At 39.4% G+C, this 23,159-nt stretch overlaps 1 protein-coding gene across 1 annotated transcript; it reads right to left on the reverse strand.

Moving 5' to 3' along the window:
- Positions 1-1,250: 1,250 nt before the first annotated feature.
- dnah12 (dynein, axonemal, heavy chain 12) lies at positions 1,251-22,986 on the reverse strand. Its single transcript, XM_029505465.1, has 73 exons — positions 22,793-22,986; positions 22,573-22,660; positions 22,449-22,475; positions 22,163-22,352; positions 22,001-22,070; positions 21,746-21,904; positions 21,439-21,634; positions 21,144-21,332; positions 20,875-21,028; positions 20,699-20,790; positions 20,412-20,590; positions 20,176-20,311; positions 19,949-20,074; positions 19,737-19,871; positions 19,091-19,284; positions 18,767-19,010; positions 18,483-18,668; positions 18,194-18,394; positions 17,873-18,067; positions 17,667-17,788; positions 17,447-17,582; positions 17,224-17,370; positions 17,016-17,135; positions 16,758-16,914; positions 16,471-16,643; positions 16,197-16,349; positions 15,868-16,107; positions 15,356-15,601; positions 15,140-15,259; positions 14,925-15,034; positions 14,590-14,773; positions 14,305-14,445; positions 14,092-14,175; positions 13,500-13,688; positions 13,160-13,279; positions 12,827-13,015; positions 12,598-12,749; positions 12,277-12,415; positions 11,986-12,152; positions 11,612-11,867; positions 11,074-11,370; positions 10,322-10,500; positions 9,805-9,997; positions 9,548-9,709; positions 9,275-9,469; positions 9,053-9,186; positions 8,818-8,980; positions 8,630-8,710; positions 8,360-8,536; positions 8,140-8,271; positions 7,959-8,048; positions 7,730-7,870; positions 7,380-7,621; positions 7,064-7,211; positions 6,817-6,962; positions 6,465-6,679; positions 6,181-6,373; positions 5,897-6,089; positions 5,636-5,808; positions 5,075-5,215; positions 4,772-4,930; positions 4,356-4,651; positions 4,013-4,266; positions 3,752-3,892; positions 3,521-3,658; positions 3,209-3,442; positions 2,910-3,098; positions 2,491-2,594; positions 2,195-2,399; positions 1,920-2,057; positions 1,738-1,829; positions 1,574-1,641; positions 1,251-1,444 (listed from the first exon to the last, which is right to left on the reverse strand). Exons 1-73 carry the CDS (start codon positions 22,984-22,986, stop codon positions 1,251-1,253), a joined length of 11,907 nt encoding a protein of 3,968 aa, XP_029361325.1.
- Between the last annotated feature and the right edge of the window lie 173 nt (positions 22,987-23,159).

A 23,159-nucleotide genomic window follows, 5' to 3' on the forward strand; every position in this document is an offset into this window, starting at 1 on the left:
TTCGGTCAAATGGCAGTGCTCCCTCAGTAGTTTTAAAAACAGTACAGCTAGAGGGCTGTTCAGTGTCCACACATGCTGCAGCTATTTTTATCTCTTGGACTATAAATATCAGATCATGGGTCTCTGCTTTGACCCACTGCACACTGTAACAACTGCCTCCATGATTCAGGGTATATGTTCTAATACTGTAAGCAAAGTGATTATCAAGTCTGATCACAGCCTGATCACTTTGTGTTCAACGCCTAACATTAAGCAATGTTAGTAAGCAATGTTTATTCAATTATCACGCACAAGTTCATTTTAATTTAAACCAATAATGTTATTGTATTGTTATCTGTGTTAGCACACATAATTGCTTTGGCTTGATAAAGTCTGAAGCTTAGGAGGTACTCAAAAGTCTGAAGATGGAATTGGCTCATAAAGAGTTCCAGGTGACAGCTGAAGGCATGCAGCACAAAGAAAAGAATCACAGGCAGCAACAGCTAGAAAAGACACAATACATATGGAATATTATATACGGACAAGACATAAACATGGCCAAAAACCTTTCATAACAGCTCCAGTTGTGGACCATCAAGTGTCCTATTACCAGATGCCTCGGGTCCCATTACAAGCCATATGTTTTTAATTTTAGAGAGCCTTCTTTTTTTTTTTATGTATTTGGCTGGGGTCCATTACTGCTCAGGTCCATGAGTGACCTAGTTACTTGACTTAAAGGGAAGGATTCTTGTGAACTGTTGCACTGCATTTATTTCTTGGTTTCATCATTTTAAAACAGTAGCTGAGCAATTATTGGTAATTTCGCTGGTCTGTACGTTTTGTCGGCCTAAATAGGAAATGAGCATGCAGTGTGTTTTTATTTGTGAAATTAAGTATTAGAAGTATTAGGAGTATTAGAATCTGTATTGTTTTTTTTGTTTGTTTTTTTTTTTTTCATTCTTACTTTTTTGCTTTGACAAAGTACCTAATGAGGACAGAGAGGTGTATGCTGCCATTCTTCTCATATATAAATTTCATATATAAAATCGACAGTGCATTGGATGCTTTTTTTTTTTTTTTTTTTACTTCTGCACAAATTTAAATATCATAAAGTTTCACTGTTCTTGAAGAAATGTATTTATTTACTTTTCTTTAGCAATCCACATTCATGAAACACATATTGTTCCAATACAGAGCACATGCATTGTTAAGGATCAGTCTTTTACGTTTTACAGAAAAGTTCTTCAATCTTCCACAGTGGGTGGTCAATTTCAGTCATCAAGCTGGCAGAGCATGGCCACACCACGTTTAATCCAATATTGAGGGGGCCTACTGGTGGGCAATATCATGGAAATTACAAAGTTGGTAGAGTGACCTGTGGTAGAGAGGGTGCCCTTCCTCTCGCTGGTCTTGTAAAGTGGGCAAACGTACAGTTTCTGAGGTTGGTCAATACTCTTCTTTTGATCTGTATTGGAGTGATGGGAACAAAGAAACAAAGAAAATGTAAAAGATAGACAGGGAAATGAGGAGGAAATTAATAATCAGAGAAAATGACATACATTTAATTCATTGTATAAAGTAAGTTCATACTTACTAGGTTTTATCCAGATGATGGGCATCAAGTCAAATAGGACCTTGGCGTGCTGCTCAGCCAGAACTCCACTGATGATAGAGAGAATTATTAAGATTTATCAAATATTCTTATATTTCATATATCATATAGACAATAATTCAAAAATTATGTAAAAATTTATGTACCTCCTTTTGTCCCATCGAGCCCCATCCAGGAACAAACCATTAATGTAAACACCATCTTTTGGTGATGTGTCTGACTCATCAATAGGAAGAACCTGTATGGTCAAGAAAACAAACCGACTTAGCAGTGTACTGCTCTGACAAAATCTCAAATAGTCTAAATCTAAGGTAAAGTGTCATTTGACCTCAAAATCAAAACCCAGCAGGTCAATAGGGACATGGTATTTCCTGGCATAGTTCTGCATAGCCCCAGTGAGGAAGGCTTGGGTGAAGAAGAAGCCAGACAACCAGAAGACGCTGGGCTTACAGTTGTCATGCCATTTCTACAGACACAATAAAGTACAACAGAAATATAAGGAGAGTAAAAAGCAGGTCAACAAGCCCACATTTTTGTCATATTCAAGCAATCCTCTGTCAATAATATGCCTCCCCTGAGTGGATCATTTTTAAGCAGCCTCACCTGCAAAAACCTCAGTCTCGAGAGAAAGTCAGTGACATAGCTGCCCAGTGGTTTTAGACTGGGGTAAGAGCACTTGGCCCATTTCTCTGGGACCCTTCCCACAACCAGACTTCCTGCAACTGCCTCTAGCTCTCCATCCATCACTACAAAGCCCTTGATAGCCTTCCGCAGGTTTTGTAGACTCACACGGATTACACTACACAACCTGGGAGAGCGAGTGAGAGAGAGAGAGAGAAAAAATAAGTCATATAATATGTAATATTCTTAAAGTTCTGGACAGAGCTGTTTGGCCATACGTGTTGTAGCGTTCCATCTCTTGGACAAGCACAGTGTTCATACTCTCCTCATAACGCACAGGGAATTTCAAGAGAGCTGCTTCTGTGTCAAAATTAGCTGGAAGCTATAAGAAAAATGGAAGCCTGGTGGTTACATTTATTCAGTGCAGTCTGTACATATTATGGTCATGATACAACAAAAAGGAAATCTTAAAACATATATTGGGTAAAGATTAAAAGGATGTGAAAATCAGATTCATAAACAGAGAGAAATAAACAAAATCAGTTGGACTCCACTTGTGACAATGTAAGTCAGTACAAGTTTCAATCTACACAATAGATGCAAACATATTTTAGTTTGGACTGAAGAGAAGCCACTAATATGGCCACCAGTGAGGCTAGAAAATGTTGAACAAAGAGGAGATTTGAATAGTTTTTACCTTGGTAAGGATGTCCTTTGCTATATCGTACAGTGTGTTGTCACTCCCTGAGCTACTCCCTCCCTTAGCGCCACCACCCTGGGTGAGTAGCAGTGAATCAAACAGCAGCTTTGTCTGCTGGAGATCTTTAGAAATGTCCACATTTTCATGCATCCCAAACACCTCTGGGTGCTGGCTGAATGGAAGTTTCTAGATGACAGCAAAGGTACTGTTAGTTTGTTGAAAGTCATTACATACGTATACAATAGAACACAATACTTGTTCATCTTTTGATGTACATTATCATTAAGTGCTTTCACCTTGATAAATTCAATGTAGTCCTCATAGTTTGATTTAGGTGGAGCAATGTATTCACCGCTAGGTGAAAAAGGGTAGCGAGGTTTCTCAATAACATCCTTGTTGTAGAAATCAGCCAAGATGGTCATTAGGAGCCGCCTGTCCCAATCGTCTGTTACACGGCCACCATAGTTACACTCCCCGGTCAGATACATTATGGCCTCGAAGGGCACCTCATCATATTCATTAACAAAAAGCTGAATAGGAAAACAAATTGAATTCATTTACATTGCTCTAATGGTTGAAATACAGCATCTAACTCTCTGAATGAATACCTGTAGCTGTCTAATGCTTATACGGAGGTCAGACTCATTGAAGCCATAGGGAATATTCCAGCCCAGTGGACCAAACTTCTTTCTCTCTTGAACAAGAGCATGAAAGAAGCATAGTCCATATAGGAGCTTTTCCCAAATCTAGAGGAGAAATCCAAGAATGAAAATTCTTTGTATAATAGATATATTACAAAATGTTAATTCCCGTAGTGTACAAAATAAAATTGAGCTCACCAGTTCCTTATTGGGGCAATTATTGAAGAAGTCTGGCTCAGAAACAGGATCTGATAAGTAAGACTGTAGTAGGTTGAGTCGGAGTCCTGTAGGAGGTTCATTTGTCATTTTCACCCCATTCTGCAGGATGGTCACTGGGAACTGATATCAGAAAGAAAATAATTTCTTGAGGACGATACAGTTCATACATGAACTCTCTGCTCTGATGCTTAAAGTCCTTAAGGCATACTAAAGCTCAGAATGAAATGCACTGTGCGTTACCTTGGGTGAAGGGTAGCTTGTTAGCCAAAGGCGGAATTCAGGGTGGCATGTTGCAGGGCTCAAGTCCTCACAGATTTTCTCTAGGGTCGACATCCAAGAAACAGCCAGGTGACAGTTCTGCAAACACACCCATGTCCCATCCTGCATGGCTGTGGATATCATTTTAGCTGCAATGGGGCCCTGGCCCTGACCCAGAGAGATGGACTGGAATTTAGTCCCACCCATGTTCTTATCACTGGCAAACTTCAATAAACCTATGGAGGGAAACGGTTGTTTCGAATGATTTTCATATGTAACATTATATGAAACCTTGACTGGAAATCATTGATATAGTTGGACATACTGGCCATGGGATCTGCCCCTGGAGACAGTACAAACACAAGAGGGATAGTGGAGTTGGAGTCCAGATAGCTTTTACTCAGGTCAAATGGAGGGGGCTGTACAAATTTCTTCCCCAGTTTCCCAGTTACATATTTCGTCAAAGCTGGCACAATCTTATCCGGCCTCAGACAGCGAACAATGATGATTTTCTGAAGATCATTGAGTTGTTCACACCATGGTGTGGGCAAAGGAGTGTTGCACGGCTCTTTGCTGTCGTAAATAGGCTTGAAGTCTGCTGGACTCTTGATGAAAGCCTCTCTGTGGGCCAGATAATATGCAGATTCACTCCAATAGTCAAAAGTACAACATAAAAAATAACATGAAAAAGCATGAGAAATGAACAAGAAAAGCTTTGGCTGAATCAGTGTTGCTTTTTACTTTATTCCTTGTAAGCCAGGCAGTTCACTGGCTCGACAGATCTCATCCCAGCTCTTGTCCTGTAGCCAGCTGGGGTCAGGGTTAACAATTGTGTTCTGCAGGCCCACTCCACCAGTCAGCAAGAACATGAAGTCAGAGTATTTAATCTGTTCTTTTGCACTGAAAGCAAATATAATCTGAATTTAGTCAGTGCAAAATTGACAGTTCACATTTATACATAACTTGACTAAAAGCTGGAATAAAATCCTATTGATCAAATTAAATGAATGAGTGTCCCACGATAAGTTTAACTTTAACACTTACAGGAGCAGATTGCAGCAGAGGAGGAAAGAGAATAGGAGTTTGTCCTTCTCAAACAGAGAACGGCAGACGTTGCAGTACAGATTATAGGTGAAGTGATCGGTCAGGTATCGAAGCCTTCTTTCCAGGGACTTAGACTTATTACTGATAAACAAAAGTATACAGAGCACATTTCCAGCTTCCCAAATGAAAAATGTTTCATTTAATCTTTTTGAAATCTGAAATCTTGGAACTACACTACATAAGAGGTCATTATTCACAAATACTTTTTCTCATCTTCAACGTAATTTATCAATTGCAACGGGTCCATGACAAAAATCAAATTTTCACAGTAATTGTTTTGATGAAAGGGTTAGGGTTAGGGTTAGGGTTAGATCCTGACACCCAAATCGAAACAGGTAAGTTGTTATAATAATCCTATTTGGAAAATGTGGTATCCCTGTGTAATATTCAAACTTATGTTTACAATATTTACAGACATAGTGACCATCTTCTCTGAATTGCTTATAATCGCAGCATTTATCTGTTTTGGGACACTGCATATGCCTTTTGTGCATCACTCACCTGTCTTGAATGGAGTTAATGTAAAGGTTGACAAACCAGCTCAAGGAGTACTGGTACATTGGGTCTATGTTGGTCAGATCAGCAATACTAAAGAACAGGATTGAGGAGTGCTTGGCAATGGTTCTGTAGCCTTCTCTGGATTCTGCAATCTTGATCTCTGTCTTTTCAGCAAACTGGGAAATGTTTACATTTTAGATTTAAAAATATATCAGACATTTCACATTCACAATCTATATCTCATTTTCGGAGTGCGGTCCACACCTGCTGTTTCTTGGTAATCTCATTGGACATGATTTTAGCAGAGTCTAGAATCTGAATGGCACTCTCATCCTCCAGGATATTTCCCTCAGAAGACTGCAGAGTTTCTAGGATTTTATCCTCAATTTCCTTCAGTTGTCTCTGATTTGCAGCTGACTGCAGGATTAATGCATTCCTTTCCTCCTCCAGCTCTGGCCTGTAGCGGAAATGTGGCAGAAACATTGCTGTGCAAAGGCAACAGGTAATATTTCAGTAGAATACCAAAGGGACAATTTTATGATCAGTACCTCTCTTTGGCAACCACAATCCCCAGCAGCTGGTCCTCTAAGCCTTCTGGGGTGATCATGAAATTGAGCAGCGTCACCTTGGTGGCCAGTTCTGGTAGGTAGTGTGGATTTCTCAGCTTAGTGGTAATGTAGAAACGGAAATCGCAGGAATACTCAATCACACTTTCCCCTAGTCTGATGCAATCCACACCGCCTGGGTGAAATGGCAAGGACTAAAATTATAATTTCCACAGTTTCAAACCTTAGGTCTCAGGTCTTTGGCAATCATATCACATTCTCAGCACCTTGTTTGAAGGTTTGTTTGAGCAGCAGTGGCTCTAGCGAAGGATCTAGCTCCTCTCCCACATTTTCCAGCAGCAATGGTGTTCCAAATTGAATACAGTTTTCCAAAGTTCTCATGTAGTCAGTATCCGTCAGTTTGATTACACTCAGGTTGTTGTCTGTCTCTGAATTCTTCACCCACTTGTTAGCCTGCCCCTGAGGGTCAATCATCAAGGGCCTAAAATAAAAAAAATACTAAAAATGAGATTGATCTTAAACTCTTTACCTCTTTAATTTACTTTAAACCAAGATACTTGTGACAAGTATTTCAGCAATTGGTAGATTTACCAAAATATTTAAGCTATACAAGCTCACCATCTACGTGAATTACTGACAATTACTCCATTGTCAATAGAGAAAGAATCACTGGGAAGGCCTGCTATGTTCCAAGCCCGGATTTTAATGCGATCTCCTAGGGTTTTGCTGAGGGAGAAGTCATCTGATGATGGGATGTTCTTTGACTGTAACGGGTAAAAATAGATAGTAAGCAATTACAGTAAATGTATATAGATATAAAGAAAGTAAATGAAAAGGTCAAAATTAAAAATGGAAGGACTCCTACTTGGCAGAGTTTGGTCCATAACCTAGTGCAGTCCTGTCTGAAGCCAACAGTGAAAGCCCCAAGGTAAGCAATGACACCAGCAGAGATGAGAACATCACCAGTTAGGTTGTCATATGTGTTCTGCAGGTCATCTGCTGCCTTAGACCATCTAAAAAAGAGTTATTTCATTGGATACATACTCTCTCTCTCTCTATATATATATATATATATATAGAGAGAGAGAGTATGTATAGAGAGTATGTATATATATATATATATATGTCCATCAAATCATATATGTCAAAATTTGTGTTTTTTTTTTTTTTTTTATCGTGACCTGGATTTCTCTCCACCCAGACCACCAATGAGTTTCTCAGCCCTCTCCAGCTTCCTGCCACACAAATCTACTTGAAACTCCAGCTGAGCCTTTTCCTCTGTCTTCTCCTCAAAAGTTTTCTGAAGAGCAGCTAAACGGTCCTCGACTTCCTTTAGCTCATTTCTTTTCTGGTCCAATAGGGCCATGGTATCAGCAAGGGACTCCTGCGCCTCTGCAAGATTGGCCTTTTTAGGAGCCACGACCTAAACCAACAGACAGTAGTTGAATGCAGGGAATGGGTTAAAGCAAGCATGCATAATGTACCCTATCCACTAATACGGCATTAGAAGAAAAAAAGAGAAACCCTGGACCTTTGCCACCCTGTCATAGACCTCCATTGCTTTTATCCACTTGCAAAGGCCCTCTGCTGCAGAAGAGGCCTTTGCCACAATGCTGGGGTCAAAGTCGGGATTAGTCATGTACTCGTTACGGATTTTTTGCATCACAGGAACCTGTAAATAAGAGATAGTGGGATTTGTCACAATAGAATACAAACATTTCATTTAACAAGAACAGGAGTGTAGTTTTCCACAAACTCACAGGAATATTGTCCTTGTCATATTCTTTAAGATCTCGTAAGAAATTCATATCACCCAGGAGCTTTTTGCTTGGACCCCAATAGTCCAAAACCTGGATACCAAAAATACTACTCTTTAGGATTTAAGTACAAGTTGGAAATTAAAATGTTTTTGTCATGAAATAAGATGATTTTTTTGCCAACCTTTTTTCCAGTCCCAGCTGGGTCAGCTATCTTATTTGGCTTTATATCCTTCATCACACACACAGCTGACATCACCAGCTTCACCCCTGAAGGTGGATTTTTCATTGACTTCACAATTGTGACATCAGAGGGCTGAAATCAAACAAGCACATTGAGTTACTGTCTAAACTGCAAGTGGCTAAACATTTTACAACGAGGTGGTGTTTTAAAGAGTGTGCACCTTCAAAGTGTCCAAGGCGGAGAGAGCAGCTTCCAGGGCAGGAATAGCCTCAGCCAAGTCACTCTCACACTCATTTTTTAGAGCCTGAGCCTCGTTTGCTTTTAAAGTGGCTGCTTCCTCATCAACACGCACAACTTTACTTTTCGCTTCTACCTCAACAGACTCCACTTCAATTACCTGAAAGTCATCACATGATATAATATTTATATTTACTACATATTTCCATTCAGAAGTTGATGCTGGGGATGAATAAAAATATGACTTATTTACCTTCATCATTTTGGTATTGTCTGTCTTTGCCTGCTCCAACTTGGGTTGTAGGTCCACCAGCTCTTTCTTCATCTCCTCCACCTATGTAAATACATTGTTAAAGTAAAACATGGCTCAACATTTTTGATTAATAAAAACTGAAAAAAAGTACAACAAAACATCATGTATATTTGCGGAAGTATTTTTACCTGAGATTCGGCAAAGGCTAGTTTATCTAGACCGTTGGTATACCTCTGTTTTGCCTTCATGACCGTATCTCTTTTTTGAGAAAGTAGCAGACGGAAAGCTGCTATCAGCTCCAGGTAAGATGTGGGTGTCACATAATTATGGCGACCAAGCTCAGAGAAGAATCTGCAATAGAAGCAGTAGTCAAATGCAAATGCACCTTATATACTAGTCATTAATAACCCACATATTTCATACCTCTGTGAGAGCTGTTTGACAGAGGTATGGAAGGTTTTGCAGATGGGTATAACTTGCTTTCTCTCATTTTCACTCATCTCCAGTGACTCCAGCAAGGAGTTCGCCACTCGCTCAAGAGCCTCCTCTGGCCATGGCTGTCAGGGCAGAGACAGAAACATAGTGAGGAGAAAAAAAAGGTGTGGGGATGAATAATTGATGAATCTTCTAATGCCAATACACTACCTGGAACCAGTCAATAGTACAGCAGTTGATAAGAGATGGAAACTGGCGCAGTCGATTTCGAAAGACATCTCCAATTGGACTGAAAGCCACAATAATGTGCAGGTTCTCTCTACAGCGTGCCACGAAAAACGCGAACAGAGTAAGAGGGCTCAACTCCAAATTCTTATTACCAGCTTGGGCAATAGGACGCACTGTCTGGAGAAAGCAAGATGAAGTAATGATTATTATATTCAAAAGGTATAAATTATTCTATAAAAACTTATAAGAGCTTACCTCCATGATCTCTTGTTTCTCATCTATGGCAAACAGATTGGGCACCTCTCCCGTGTTCAGGAGACTGTCTATATCTTCTAGAAAAGCCTCATCTTTGATTTGAGTGTCAGTCAGCAAGAACACTGTCTTTTGTCCTTTCACCCCAGCATTTTTCAACAACGTCTGTAGCATGAAAAAATGAGGAGACATAGTATGAGAGAAAAATTTAATGTAGCAAAAACATGTAATGCATGAGCGTAACAGGACACAAAGCTGACCTTGAGATCATCCCTCCACTCAGCCATGCCATAGCTCTTGGAGATCTCGGGTTGGAACATGGTCATGTGGGCCATGGCTGCAGCCAGACGGGTGATGGATTGGCGTCCACTGCCTCCCACTCCCACAAGCAGGGCATTGCCTCCTGGCTGCTTCAACACACGGCTGATACGGGACAGGTGCTCCAGGACATAGCTACATGATGCAGACAATTCTTTCTCAGTTAAAGACCAAGGTGAATTGAAATAAATAATTTCAGTAGCTTACTCCACAAAAGTTTCATATTGGGATGTTAAAGTCTGCAGTATCCTGCTGCCCCACTATGTGAAAGTTTGTTTATTGTTCCCTGCAATTAACCTGCTGACATTATTCCTTATTTTCGCACTTCGGCTCCGGTTACATTTGTCTCCGATCTAATGTGCTACTCATTTAGGCTACATGTAGGATCTTTGTTGTCAATAAAAGAAAGACATTATTAAAGGCACAAAAAAGAAAATATCAAGTATCAAATTTCCTTACTGGAAGATGACGAGGTCCATGCGATTCTTGTGCATTTGGTTATATTCATCAAGACATGAAGTCACCACCTGAGCAAAGCTCTCCATTGAGGGCACCTCAGTGTATAGACGCTCATCCTCCTCCAGGTCAGGGTTCATGTAGTCTCCGAACAGAAGGTTCCGCAAATCTTCCTCAACCAACTGAGAAAGGGAAAAATGTATTCATTAAATAATTAAAAGATGTATTTAGTATGAGTTGAGCACTTAAGCTAATATGGGAAAAAGACTGGTCGTGTTTATTTGATGAACAAACCCAGGAGGGGATTCTCTCCAGTGCTGAGGAAAATGTTAGAAAAGCCAGAAGCCAATTTCTTCAATATGAAGTAATTTACAGATATTATTTTACCCAATCAAGGCTCAATAGGTTTAATTTAAGATGCTCTCTGCTCAAAATGGGGAATAAAATGTGGTATGTACTATTTTTCCGTCGGTGGAGCAATGTTCTGAACTAGTGGTTCCAAAGTATTTGAACGCCCCAAATTATGGAAATTTTTGCATGCAAATATATGCTACAGGGACTGACCTGTCAAAATAACAAGTTCAACAAACAATGGGACAGTTTTTGTGGTTACATGGGAGAAAGAATACCTTGATAATTTTTTTATACTCAGACAAATGACCAAAGCAGCCTCTGTGCTATTCCGACATGAATTATAAGTAAAGTAATTGTGAAACATATGACACAAGAGAAAATATAACTAATTTACAACTTACTTCACTCCCTTGTTTCAGATGATCAAACACCTGATCAAATGACTCTTTGAAATGATCTTTGAGTATGGTCTTCATCAGCTGGTAGAGCCATGCTCGATCTTTGTCATCCACAAGACGGTCATAGTAGACACGGAAGACCTCATGGACAAACAGGCGTATCATAGTGCATTTGCTCTCCAGAGACTCTTTCTTCAGCAACAGGCAGCCCTGGATAATGCGTGAGAAGTCCCGCAGATTAAAGGTGTAATGAGACTTGGCTGGAGTTGGAAGCAGGTTCTTCATGGCTTTTTTATACACCTAAGGGGCATTAAAATACATAGGATTTAAGGACTAGAGCACTAGAGAAGACAACATATGATTACTACAAGCATTTAACTTATCCATCCACTCACCACCTGAACCCAGATCTTGCATGCTCTTAGGCTAGAATACAGTGATACTGTACCACTGTGCCCACATTTAACACATTAAAACATATTTGTCCATCACACGACACAAAAGTTCATATAATATCAAGGTGTGTCTTTTGGACACTCACTTCCATGGTAGCTGTCACTATTTGATTGCCAACAGCGAAGCAATTGGGTGGGAATTGGTTGTTTTTGAGGTAAAAAGACATCACACTTGAGAAAATGCGAACCATGGTATCATCACTAAAGGGATTAATGCTGAAAATGTTGAAGTGTCGCAAGAAGCGAGATGTCACTGCATTTCTCCCACCACCAGGAGGTCCCATAGCTGAGATGAACTGGAGGTCAACAAGCTTGATCTTGGAGGTATCTTTCAGATCATACCTAATAGAGAGGAACAGGAAAAAGTTTATCTGTCACATGAACAGTAATTTTATCCTTTTTTCCAGTATATCTCAACATCTCAATTTGAAATTGGTCTCCAATATCGGATGATCTGTACCAGTTTCCATGGTCTATGTATTGTCGAAGAAGCTCCACTGGAGGCTGTGCTCCAAACTGTTCCAGTGCAGGCATGTTCATATCATCCACAAAGATGACACACTTCTTTCCCATAGGGGGCCCAAACACTCCTTTCCTTCTCTTATCTAACCTGGACATGATAATATTCTGACACACACACACGTTAAAAGTGGATAAAAAATTTAAATTATGTTATTTTCTTTCTTGTCTACATTGTCTCCATCACCTCACACTTTCTAATAATCACACATCATGGTTCCTCAATGCTCACCTGAGTTTGGTTGGCACTTGTGCGAGCTGAAAAATTGATGAAGAAGGGTAAATAATGGTCTTTGTCCAGATTATTCATCAGTTTGTCCTTCACATACACTGACTTTCCAGTGCCGGTACTTCCTACAAACAGGAGAGGTCTGAGCAGAAACATAAAAAAAATCCCCCAATTTTGTTAGGTTTTATGTGAATAAATGAAATCACTCAAATTAAGAAAATACCAGTTAATGTGGCGAAGGTCAAATCCACAGTTATTTACGGTAATAAAGTACTTTTAAAATGTAAGTTCATCATTGCCTTTATGATCTCTCAATATACTAACACTCTGTAGCGGATGCAAAGATCCAGGAGGTACGTGTAACGGACAGTGTCTATGGTGGGAACTATGATCTCCTGTACTTTGGTGTTTTTGTCTCCCAGGCTGACATTCTTGATGAGATCATTCCATTGAATCCAGCGGCCTTTTCCATTGAACTGTATGAGAGATTAGAGTTGGATTTACTGATTTAAAGACAACTCAAAAAGATCTGAAAGATGTAATTACAGAATACCTCGTAGAAATAGTCATAGACCAGGCCTTTATCATCGAGGGGACAGTCCCATTTTCCCACATTGTCAGGGACTGGGAATTCTTTTGTTTTCCCTGAAACAGTCATCTTCACGAACTCGCTAAATTTCTCTCTGCTATCTGCATCACAGCTGCCACCCACAGACCACACCAGAGAGAAGGCAAAAGCTGCCTGCAATTGTGAAATACAAAAACATAATGCAACTGAAACAGAAAGTTCAAATACAAAATCAGTGTAATATTTGTATTTTTGTTGTTTCATTCCATTTTTGTGACATATAGTTTTAAAACTATTCAATATGACAAATGATTTTACCATGATCCAGGTGCGAATATTCTTATCTCCAGGATTTGATTTTACTGGTTCAGTGAGCAGCATCTCAAACAGTCGACACAAGGATACCGCAGTGTTACTGTCGCTAGTGGGAACAACCTCCTGTAAACAAAACATTAATTAAGCATGAGAAAACGTCTGTATTTCAGATATTTCATATATATATATGTATATGATATATATGAAATATCTGAAATATCTGAAATACAGACATACAGAAATACAAAAATGCATATATATATCTATATATATATAGATATATATATGTAAAGAAACATACAAATATTTGCATCCAGATTGCTACATGCCTGAAGCAACTTACTCTGCAGTGTTTACGCAGTGTCATGAGGGCAGGTGGCAGGAGCCAGTGGAAGAGCTCCAGGAGCAAGGAGCAGTTATTTTGGCTCTGCAGAACTTCAGGAAGAGAGTTCATCCAGGAAATCACTAAGGGTTCCCAGCCCAACTGAGATGGCTCCATGTAAATCATACCACATCGACTGACAGTGGCAGGCTGTGGTGAGAAATTAACCAAGCAGGTAATTTTTATAACATACAATTAGATGATGGTGGTAAATATAGGTACTATCACCTGGCTAGAACTGACTTTTGAAGGCTGACATTGATTAATATTTAACCATAGTTTATTTTTAAAAAATTACATTATTAATTGGACAATATTTTTAACCAACACATATAATGTTACATGTTGGAATTTATGACAATTGTTAATTGTTACATGGGATAATCATTTGTAATTGGGACACCCAATTTGATTTGAATGTTCCTCTCAATCCTTTCAAGACAAATCGGCGAAACCTTATCAATGTACCAGCAACATCTAAACTTTGACATAGGATAATGAAACCAGAACTAATTGAAAAAACATTATACTTTACTACAAAGAGTGGACTTACAGAAGCCTGTGACAGATCCATTGCTTCAAAAATCAGACTCATTTGATTGGACATCTGGATGATCTCACCACTCATCAAACACAACTGTGAAGACAGAGTAAAGCAATCAATATCTTAGTCATAATCTGAAAGCAAAAAAAAAAACATTGCACACAACAATTCTAATATACAGAAATACTAAAATATTAAATGGATTCACAGTTTATTATTTACTTTTTTGTTGTCATCGAGCACAGTGTTCATGCTCTCGATCCACAGTGTATCTATAGGACCATCAAACACCACCCATTTGCGGTCGGGTGTTTCAGCTGATGCAAATTCACGAAATGTGTTGGCCACAATTCCATCTGTCCACTTAAATTGAGGAAAAACCAAAAGTGAAAAGACTCAGAAGAAGAAAGAGTCACATGCTGTTCCAGGTCAAAAAGAGTACATTGACAGATGAGGATCCCTGATATAGGATACAAAGAGAAAGAAATATCCAATGCATAGTCCTACCTCATGGGACACCAAATCAAACTGCCCAAACAGTTGTCCCATGGTGATGGACTTTGGATTCAATGTCCTAAAGATGACCTTCTCCTCTTCACCATACCCTCTCTCATTCATGAGATTCAGTGTATCAGCTAGCACATGTAGCACCTTCGTCTTTCCAGCAAAGGGTTCTCCCACCAGCATGAACCTTATTTTAAAAAAAGAACATCCTTATGGAATATTATGTTTTAAGTATTTCCCTCAAGCCATCTGTCATTTAAGTGAAATATAATGCAGCTGGAAATGTCATTAATAGGATATAAAAATATGATAACTGGGGAAATTGAAAAATAACATACCCGTGCCTGACTATCATCATCTCATATGTCTGAATCATCTTTTGTAAGAAGACTTCTGTTGGCTGTACGTTGTGAGTTGTACAGCATTCTGCCGCAGCCTCTAGAAATAGCTGCCAAACATATGAAAAAATACAGATTAAAATATACTGGCCAATATTAAAAACAGTTGCTCTAAGGTTCTGTAGAAAAGAATGAGTAACGATATCATATGTAACCTGATAGTCAGCTTCAGGGAGTGAGATTCCTGGGAACAAGTCACTTGTGATCCCATTGAATAATGGGATATCATGGGAGAGAAACTTGGGCTCATTAACATCCTTTATGGATCTCAGGAGCTGGAGTGTTATGCATGAAAAAAAGGGAAATAGTGATTTTGTTGAATAGTAGGACACAGAAAATGGTTGTGAATTGAATTAATTCAGTATAAATACCAGTATGTCCTCATTCTCATCAGGAAACTTGAGCTTGAGGTTTCCTGCAGCCACAAGTACAGCTTTGACAGCCCTCATGCCGTAATCATAGTGAAACTGGGATGAAAGCTGCTCGGAACACAGCCTGTAGGTCATTACAATCTTTACAGACAATGGTTTGGCATTCAGGAAGCCATATGAATACAGAGAGATCTCTGCTATCAGTGCGTAGTTGGGGACCATCATGGCCACTGTTCGGAACAACACCTGCACAGAGACAGAAAAGGTAGAAAATCTGTGCCAACCAATATGGAACAGCAGCACATTTTATGTTCCATTATATTCAAGGCATTCAAAAGCATCCTCAGGACACTTGAGTGCATAATTTGATTTGGAAAGCCAAATGAAAAGATCAGAGAAGGTAATTTATATCATAAATAATACAACAGTATTAGAATATAGAAGAGCTAATGTATTAATAACTGACAATGCAAACCCACAATTTCTGATAAAATATGTCACTTGTAAAACACCTTGAGGTTGTCCGGAAGTTCAGAGCGTCCTGCATAGCCAGGGTTCATTGTTATGGACACAAAGCAGTTGGGATTAAGTTTGAGCATAGTCCCTTCAAAGTCAAAGTACTCAAGCTTCTGCTCAATGGCCCTCTGGATGCAGAGCACCTGCTGGGCCACTACAGACAGCACCTCCAGCTCAATGCGATTAAACTCATCAAAGCACGCCCATGCACCAGATGATGCTAGACCTTTAAAAAACTTTGAGAAATGAGAGATGCTTGGTAAAAAATCATGTATATTGTATTAGTAATGAAATATACAATTTGGAAATTTCCTGCTTGTGTTACTTTGCCCATAGCGATGTAATCCAGTCCATCGGAGCAGTTGAAGACCACACACTGCACAGCCAGAGCTTTGGCTAGGTCTTTGGTCGTTTCAGTCTTTCCTGTTCCAGCAGGACCCTCAGGGGCCCCACCCAAATTCAGGTAAAAGGCTCCAATCTAACGCAAAGAGAGCACTCTAAAACTGAATGCTAAAACATCTGATCACTCAGCAGTCCTCAACAAATAGAAAGTGGCATGCGTCATTTTTAAGTTGGTTATTTGTCATATATTTTTTTACCAGGGTTCGGTAACATCTGTCAGTCAGGGGAGTGATGACCAGACGTGGTGAGTTCCCCAAATACTCGTAGGCGTATTTAACATCACAGTTGATTATTCGAACACGTACATTATCGTTGCTCCAGTAATAACGCAGTTGGGCCAGCCACTGGAAGTCTGTATCATTTGATACGCCTGTATAAAATGGACAGAATTGTTTTTTTCAGCATCTTTCTTCAGGGCGCCATTGTGGGTGCTGAAGCAAAGCTCTGTTAGAGCTATTAACTATATACTTTGTGATGTTTGTACCTTTTTCAATAAGATCCATAACCACATCTCTGGCATGAACATCAATTGTTACTAGCGCTCCCAAAGTGATCCGCGTTTGTTTTGGCAGTTTTCCTCTCACCAACTCCACAATGTCATTCAGCTGACTCTGTTGATGCTGATAATACTTCTTTAAACCCTTCAGACAACAATCAATAAAACATACTGATTTGTACCTCTACATAATGAAAAAAGAGAGGAAGAAAAAAACCATACAGGAAATACAGTATAAAAACTTACATCAGTCCCCGCTCTGATGGCTTCATGCACCTCCAAGGTCCAGAAGATCTGTGAGGTGCAAAGTACCACCTGGCCAGGCCAGTCCTTGACCCACTGGCTTCGTGCAGTGTCAGCATATGCCTTTTAACATAATCACACTCAACCACTTACTAAGCTGTCACCTGTTCATATTTACATGTATGGAAGTTATTGGGAAAAGATATCTTACCACCCTGGACTGGGCCACTACGTCTCTGACACTACGAAGCATCACATCCTCAACCTGCACCAACCACTTCTCCACAGCTCCTTTGGCTTCAGATGTGGAGATGTGCTGGATTAGTTTAACACGCTCCCCCTCACTGCTATACATGGCCTGGGTATTAACAGTGTCAAATTTATTAAAGATCATCGATCATAGCATCATGTAGCAATACTGATATGTGCCTTACAGAGATATCCAGATTGGGTAGAAAGTCCAATTTGGAAATGCCCTCAAAGCATTTTTTCAGATGAGGCTGCACTCGCAAAGGGTCCTTAGTCTCAGACAGAATTTCCAACATTTCATCATTGGACAGAAAGAAGAACCTTGAAGAGGCATTAATAGCAAGTGTTGAAATCTGTGACTGTAATTAAAGACTTGAACAAAAGACACTTGAAAATCTTGCTTACCGTGGAAAAAAAAGACGTTTCTTCTCCAGGTATGCATTCAGTCCTTTCATGATGCTATCCAGGAGGCTGTTGGAGTCTTTAAGTTTTCCTAGCAAACCAGGCAGTGACGTTGCTGGCAGAATCTACAGTTACAAATTGTATTATTTCACATGTGCATAATTCATATACATTTTTTTATGATCATTAAAAGCATCTTTGACAGGTACCTTGGGGTCCTTAACACAGTGACTCATGACCTCCCTCCAGTTTTTGTCAACAGTTTGGAAAAGTCGTCCCTCCTCTGGAATCTGCTGCATAATATCCTGAGATGAGAAGATGGGCTCCAAGTAGAGCCACTGAGCTTGCACCTTCAGCCACTCATCTATGGTTTCTTGAATAAGAAGCAGACGTTCCTCCCATAACTGATGCCAAAAAACAACCAGTTAAATCGCTGCACAACTGGATTAAAAATACACCAGCAGTTCTGATACAATTTACACATTTATCGACTAATGCATGCTGAGGTGAGAGCAGAACTTAAAGCTAACCTTGATCTCATTTTCAAAAGGTTTTATAAATGGTGACCCCCTCATAGTCTGAGTCTTCACAATCTGGTCATCTAGCATTGTCTGAATTTCATCCAAGGCAGACAGGATAGACACTCCTGTCTCCCTGTAAGGTTGGTGGTGGAAAGAAATGGTGTCCCAAATATGCAACATGGATTTCATTGCCTTCTCCAAGGAAAACTCCTGTGGGATCACAAAGAATATAGTTTGTTTAAAATATAGGTTAGGGTTTTTATCAAATGAAAAAAAAAAAAAAAAAAAGATTTCTCACTTTACTAGCAGCAGCACTGATAGACTCAAACTCGTCCAGGTAAGGATCCAGGTTTTGTTTGAGAACTTTTCTCAGTGTAGTACCAGAGTCAGGAGTAAGGTCATAACCCACAATCTTTGACATTTGGTCCCAGTGGCGTGTTCTGATGCCTGGATTACATAAAATGGTCACTATAGGGATATGGTCCTGTTGACACAAGCACATTCCACAAGATTTTTTAGCATCAGTGCACAAAACTTCACTTTCTTCAAGTTAGAGCCCCTTAGAAATAGCAGTTAAAATACCTTGAACTCTTTGATCTGCTCCATTACAGTTGAACACACAAGTATAGTGGGGTTCCCTTTTTTTATTGAATCATCTTCACTGGATCGTTCCCTTGGCTTCCCAGCAATCTTCACCATCTCTCGCTCAGCCTTATTCTGTTTCTGTTGGAAAAACTTCAGCATCTTGATGATCTCCCTAAAGAACTCATCCACTTTTACCTCCATGTTCTCACCATCTAGGTCTTGGAAGGAACCATCCATCCATCTATATATGAAGTGGATAAAAGGTTATGAGGGAATATATTTTGACATTACAACAGAGCATGCATCAAACTGATGTTAGACCTGTTCTCTGTGCGCTGCCATTTCAGCACAAGTCCAAACAACTTCTGGTACGGTTCAATATTCTCTCTGATGACTTCAAGTTCTGGGTAAGATGTTTGCTCCCATTTGTAGAAGGTCTCTTCTTTATTAATGAAGTCAATTGTTTCCTTTGCATCCTGGAGAAATTTCTGAACCGTTCTGATATCTGTGACATACTACACAAAAATGATAATGAGACAATGATATCTACATCATCCCAAATGTTATAAGTTACTGGTTTTCTATTCCAAAATACAAGCATACCAAATATTAAATTCTCTTAGGTTTATGCAGATACATACAGCCTTCTACTACAATTATTTTTAAAAATGTTTATGTTATGTTTATAAAGACCCAGATCTGTAGCTATTTAGTACCAAACAAGAGAGTGCAGCCTTGTTATTCAGGCATGATAAATGCTTTCTAAAATTCTGATCCATTATATTGTTTATATATTATATATTATAAGAACCGAAAGGAATATTTAATTACGGATAGATGCCTACTATTAATTTCAGGTTTACTTCATTAATAGTAATAGGATGACATTATGAAAGCACACTTATATGCCTCCAAAAGTGTTAAACTACCCTTTTAAATTTATCTGTACAAGTCCATGACACTATACCTGCTGCATCATATCCAGCTCAGAACAATATGGGAACTGCTCACTTCTGCGCCCCAACTTCTCTAAATGTATCATTAATCTTTCTCTTTTAGCCAGCAGCTCCTGTTCGCCCCTCTGCTTAGCTGTCTGCATCACCTAGTAAATGGCAAAAAGTCAGGTCAACCATAAAAACATTTTTGATATATTGCTATAGGCACAAATAAGACCGTTACCTGTTCATTGAGTTCGAAGACATGGAGGATGTTTTTTGGCCAGAGAAAAACAGTCGAATTAAGCTCCAGATCCTCTGGCTCGAGTGTGTGGACTTCTAAGAGGTAGACCAGTCTGCAGAAGACTTCCTGTTAAAACACAATGTGCTAGAGAGTGATGTTTGGTACATTCGGTACAACCTAACTGATACTGTGTGTATAGTTATACAACTAATCCTTCGTCTGCATACCAGAATTTTTTCATTCAGTTCCTTAATACCCTTTGTCTTGATGACATTTATGTATTCAACCATCTGAGTCATGTCCTCTGTAGTCTCTGGAACTCTCAGAGCTTTCTCTCTGATGGTTTCAAATTCAGAGCAAATCCTTTGAACAGACACAAAAAGTAATTGGCATACATCAAATTGTGAATGTTTAAAAAACAGACATGCAGTTTTGTTCACGATCATAACAAGAAGTCACTCACTGAAGATTTTTTTCTCGATGGCTGTTGATCATTTTCTTCAGAACTATTTCTGCATAGGTTTTGGCTTTGCTGGACAGCCCTTGTTTCAGCTCTTCACAGTCCAGATGGACCATTGTGAAGTGGGCTTTCGCTGGGAGGCTGATAATTTCCTTTGACAGAGCATGAAACTCCTCCACTTTCTTTAAAAAGCAGCAATGTTACACAATGGCAGTCATTCGGGGAAACTGGTTAACAAGGTAGGTATAAGTGGATGACTTAAGTAGAAATTTAATGTTATTATTTCTTACCTTAACATACTCATTAAAACAGTGCTCTTCTTCCATGAACATCTCCACTTCAGTCTGAGCGGTTCCATTGACTAGCCAGTCAAATCTGACAACTGCAAAATAAAGCAAAAACAGGAGTGAAGTGAATTAAGGACCCTGCCCTAACTTTAGGAAATTAGTTCATTATGGAATATCACCATAATTCTGGAAATGCTTGTCAGGTTCCTCTAGATTCCTGCAGACAGCTGTCTTTAAAGTGGCCTGAGCCCAAGCAAGGATGTGATCAGCCACCTTAGCATCCACAAATGAAGATGTGGTTTGTGCCAACCATGACTGGACTGTCTGTACCTTCTGTGAAGCAATTAAATAATAAATAGAAATACAAGCTAAAATGGAAATTAAACAAGAACAATGCCCAAAATAAAGTAACAATTTCCTTTATGTGGAATTACACACACAACTTTACCTGCAGTGTTTTTGTGATTGTGTTGAGAATCTCAGAAACAGAGGCTTCCAAATCTAGTATGGTGGGGTAAATTTCCATCTTCTCATCATCAAATGTAAGCGCCATACGGAAGATGGGAAGGCGGTGGTGATTGCTTGGCTCAAACAGACTGACGAACTCCTCTACACTTGTCTGAAGCATGGATTTCAACTAGGAATTCACAAAAGCTTGTCTGAGTATACATATTTAATCAAGGACCAGCCATACAAATTATCCATTGAAGTAACACTTCTTAAGTCTAATATCATTATCTCACCTGGTTGGAGATGAGTGTGGATGCACAGTCATAGAAGGAGTCCAATTTCTCCTCTTTAATTACATTCAGAGTTTCTTTACTAGTTAGTAAGTGGATGACTTTGGGAAACCAGTTATTCATGATACGATCTTCTGTCCTCTTACACTCTACAGTCATTTTATTCTCTAAACTCTTACAATCCACAGGTCCTGAGGCTCTGAACCAAGAAAAGCAAAAATGAAATGAAAAAGAAAATAGAACAATCTTAGTTATACGCTGATTTTAAAAAAATATCATGTTGCTTCCATAAGTTTTTTGTTATTTTTACCTGCATCCTGATAGATCGACCAGGACCAATGGAGAAAATGCCATGTGGCTAATATCCAAGACAGTTCTCATTGCAGGATGAAGAATGTGCAAATTTGTTTTTATCATCTCGCGGCTTCTAATAAAGTTATTATGCCAAGGCTGGGAGAAATCAAGAATTCTGTGAAAGTAATGCAGTTTACACAAGGGCATTAAAAATAGATCAACTACTATTTGGTTGCTGTCTTTTAGGCATTTATGTGCTCCAAACACTCACTTGGTTTGGACAGTAGACTGTTTTTCTGAGAGAAGTCCCTCTATCTGTGGATTCCTTAGTACTGAGTCCACTAAAGGGTGTAAATACGGCATACTGAGACATGCTGAAAATGTGTGCCATACGAATAGAAAGGCCTATACGTACACAAATAACTTGCAATACCTGTGTGCTTGACAATAACACTGCGGTAGCCATCGCTGACTTCCATGCACAGTTCATGTAGCAGTATATTTGCCTCCGGGCTCTCTTTAAATTTGGTTGGGACTCGGGAAACAATGGAGTCCAGCCATTGCTGCTGAAGTGGAGTAAATGGGCGGCTCTCCACACATTGCCTCAAAAACATATAGTTCATCTGCAAATGGAGCCAAAACAAACTAAGAGAGCTCCATACATAATACGTGGTTTAGGCTCTTCCCAGGTCAAATTTAAAACCACAAATTAAACTCACCCTACGTTTCCGCTCTTCACTAAGCATCTATAAAGGCAAATATTGAAATATACCACATTAAAATCTTTTTGGATTTAAATTGACACTCATAAGATGTATATAAGAATTTGGATTACTGCCATACTGAGGGTGGGAACTGTGGCTCTTGTGACTGGTTGTGCTCTGCTCCCCTTTCTTTGCTCTGCCTGAAAGTTTCCATTGCTCTTGACGTCCTGTAAAAATGGAGGCAACAAAGTGTTATACAGCAGGAAGCCCATGAGTACTATCTTGAGGGATTATCTTAATGAACTGGATAATCCTGCTATAGTTCTGACTATCAGTGAGATATAGACAGTTATCCATACAACATCAAACGGAGTTTGTCTTGTTGCACTCTTCTCCTCCTGTGTCTCAGCAGCTTCCTGTGGGCTGACAGTCTCTCTGTTATCTGCTCCTTGGCTGCTGCGATCTGCAGCTGGTGCTGCTGATCTGTGCCCTCAATGGGGGGGAGGACTGGAAAAAGTGATGTGGGTTTGAAAACTCCCTCGGAGGTCGCCATCTTTGGCAAAAGGCCACTTGAAAGAAGAGGACAAAGAAAAAGTTTTAGGTTAAGTAAGTGTTGAAAGCTATCAAGGTTAGCTGTTGAAGGCTAAGTTTAATGCTACGGATAATATGCAGTTTGTAACATTTGAGCTAACTAATAAAAATCTAACAGCGGTAATTAAGCATAAA

This window comes from Echeneis naucrates, chromosome 7 (assembly GCF_900963305.1).
Source record: "Echeneis naucrates chromosome 7, fEcheNa1.1, whole genome shotgun sequence".
In the NCBI taxonomy this organism is placed as follows: Eukaryota; Metazoa; Chordata; class Actinopteri; order Carangiformes; family Echeneidae; genus Echeneis; species Echeneis naucrates.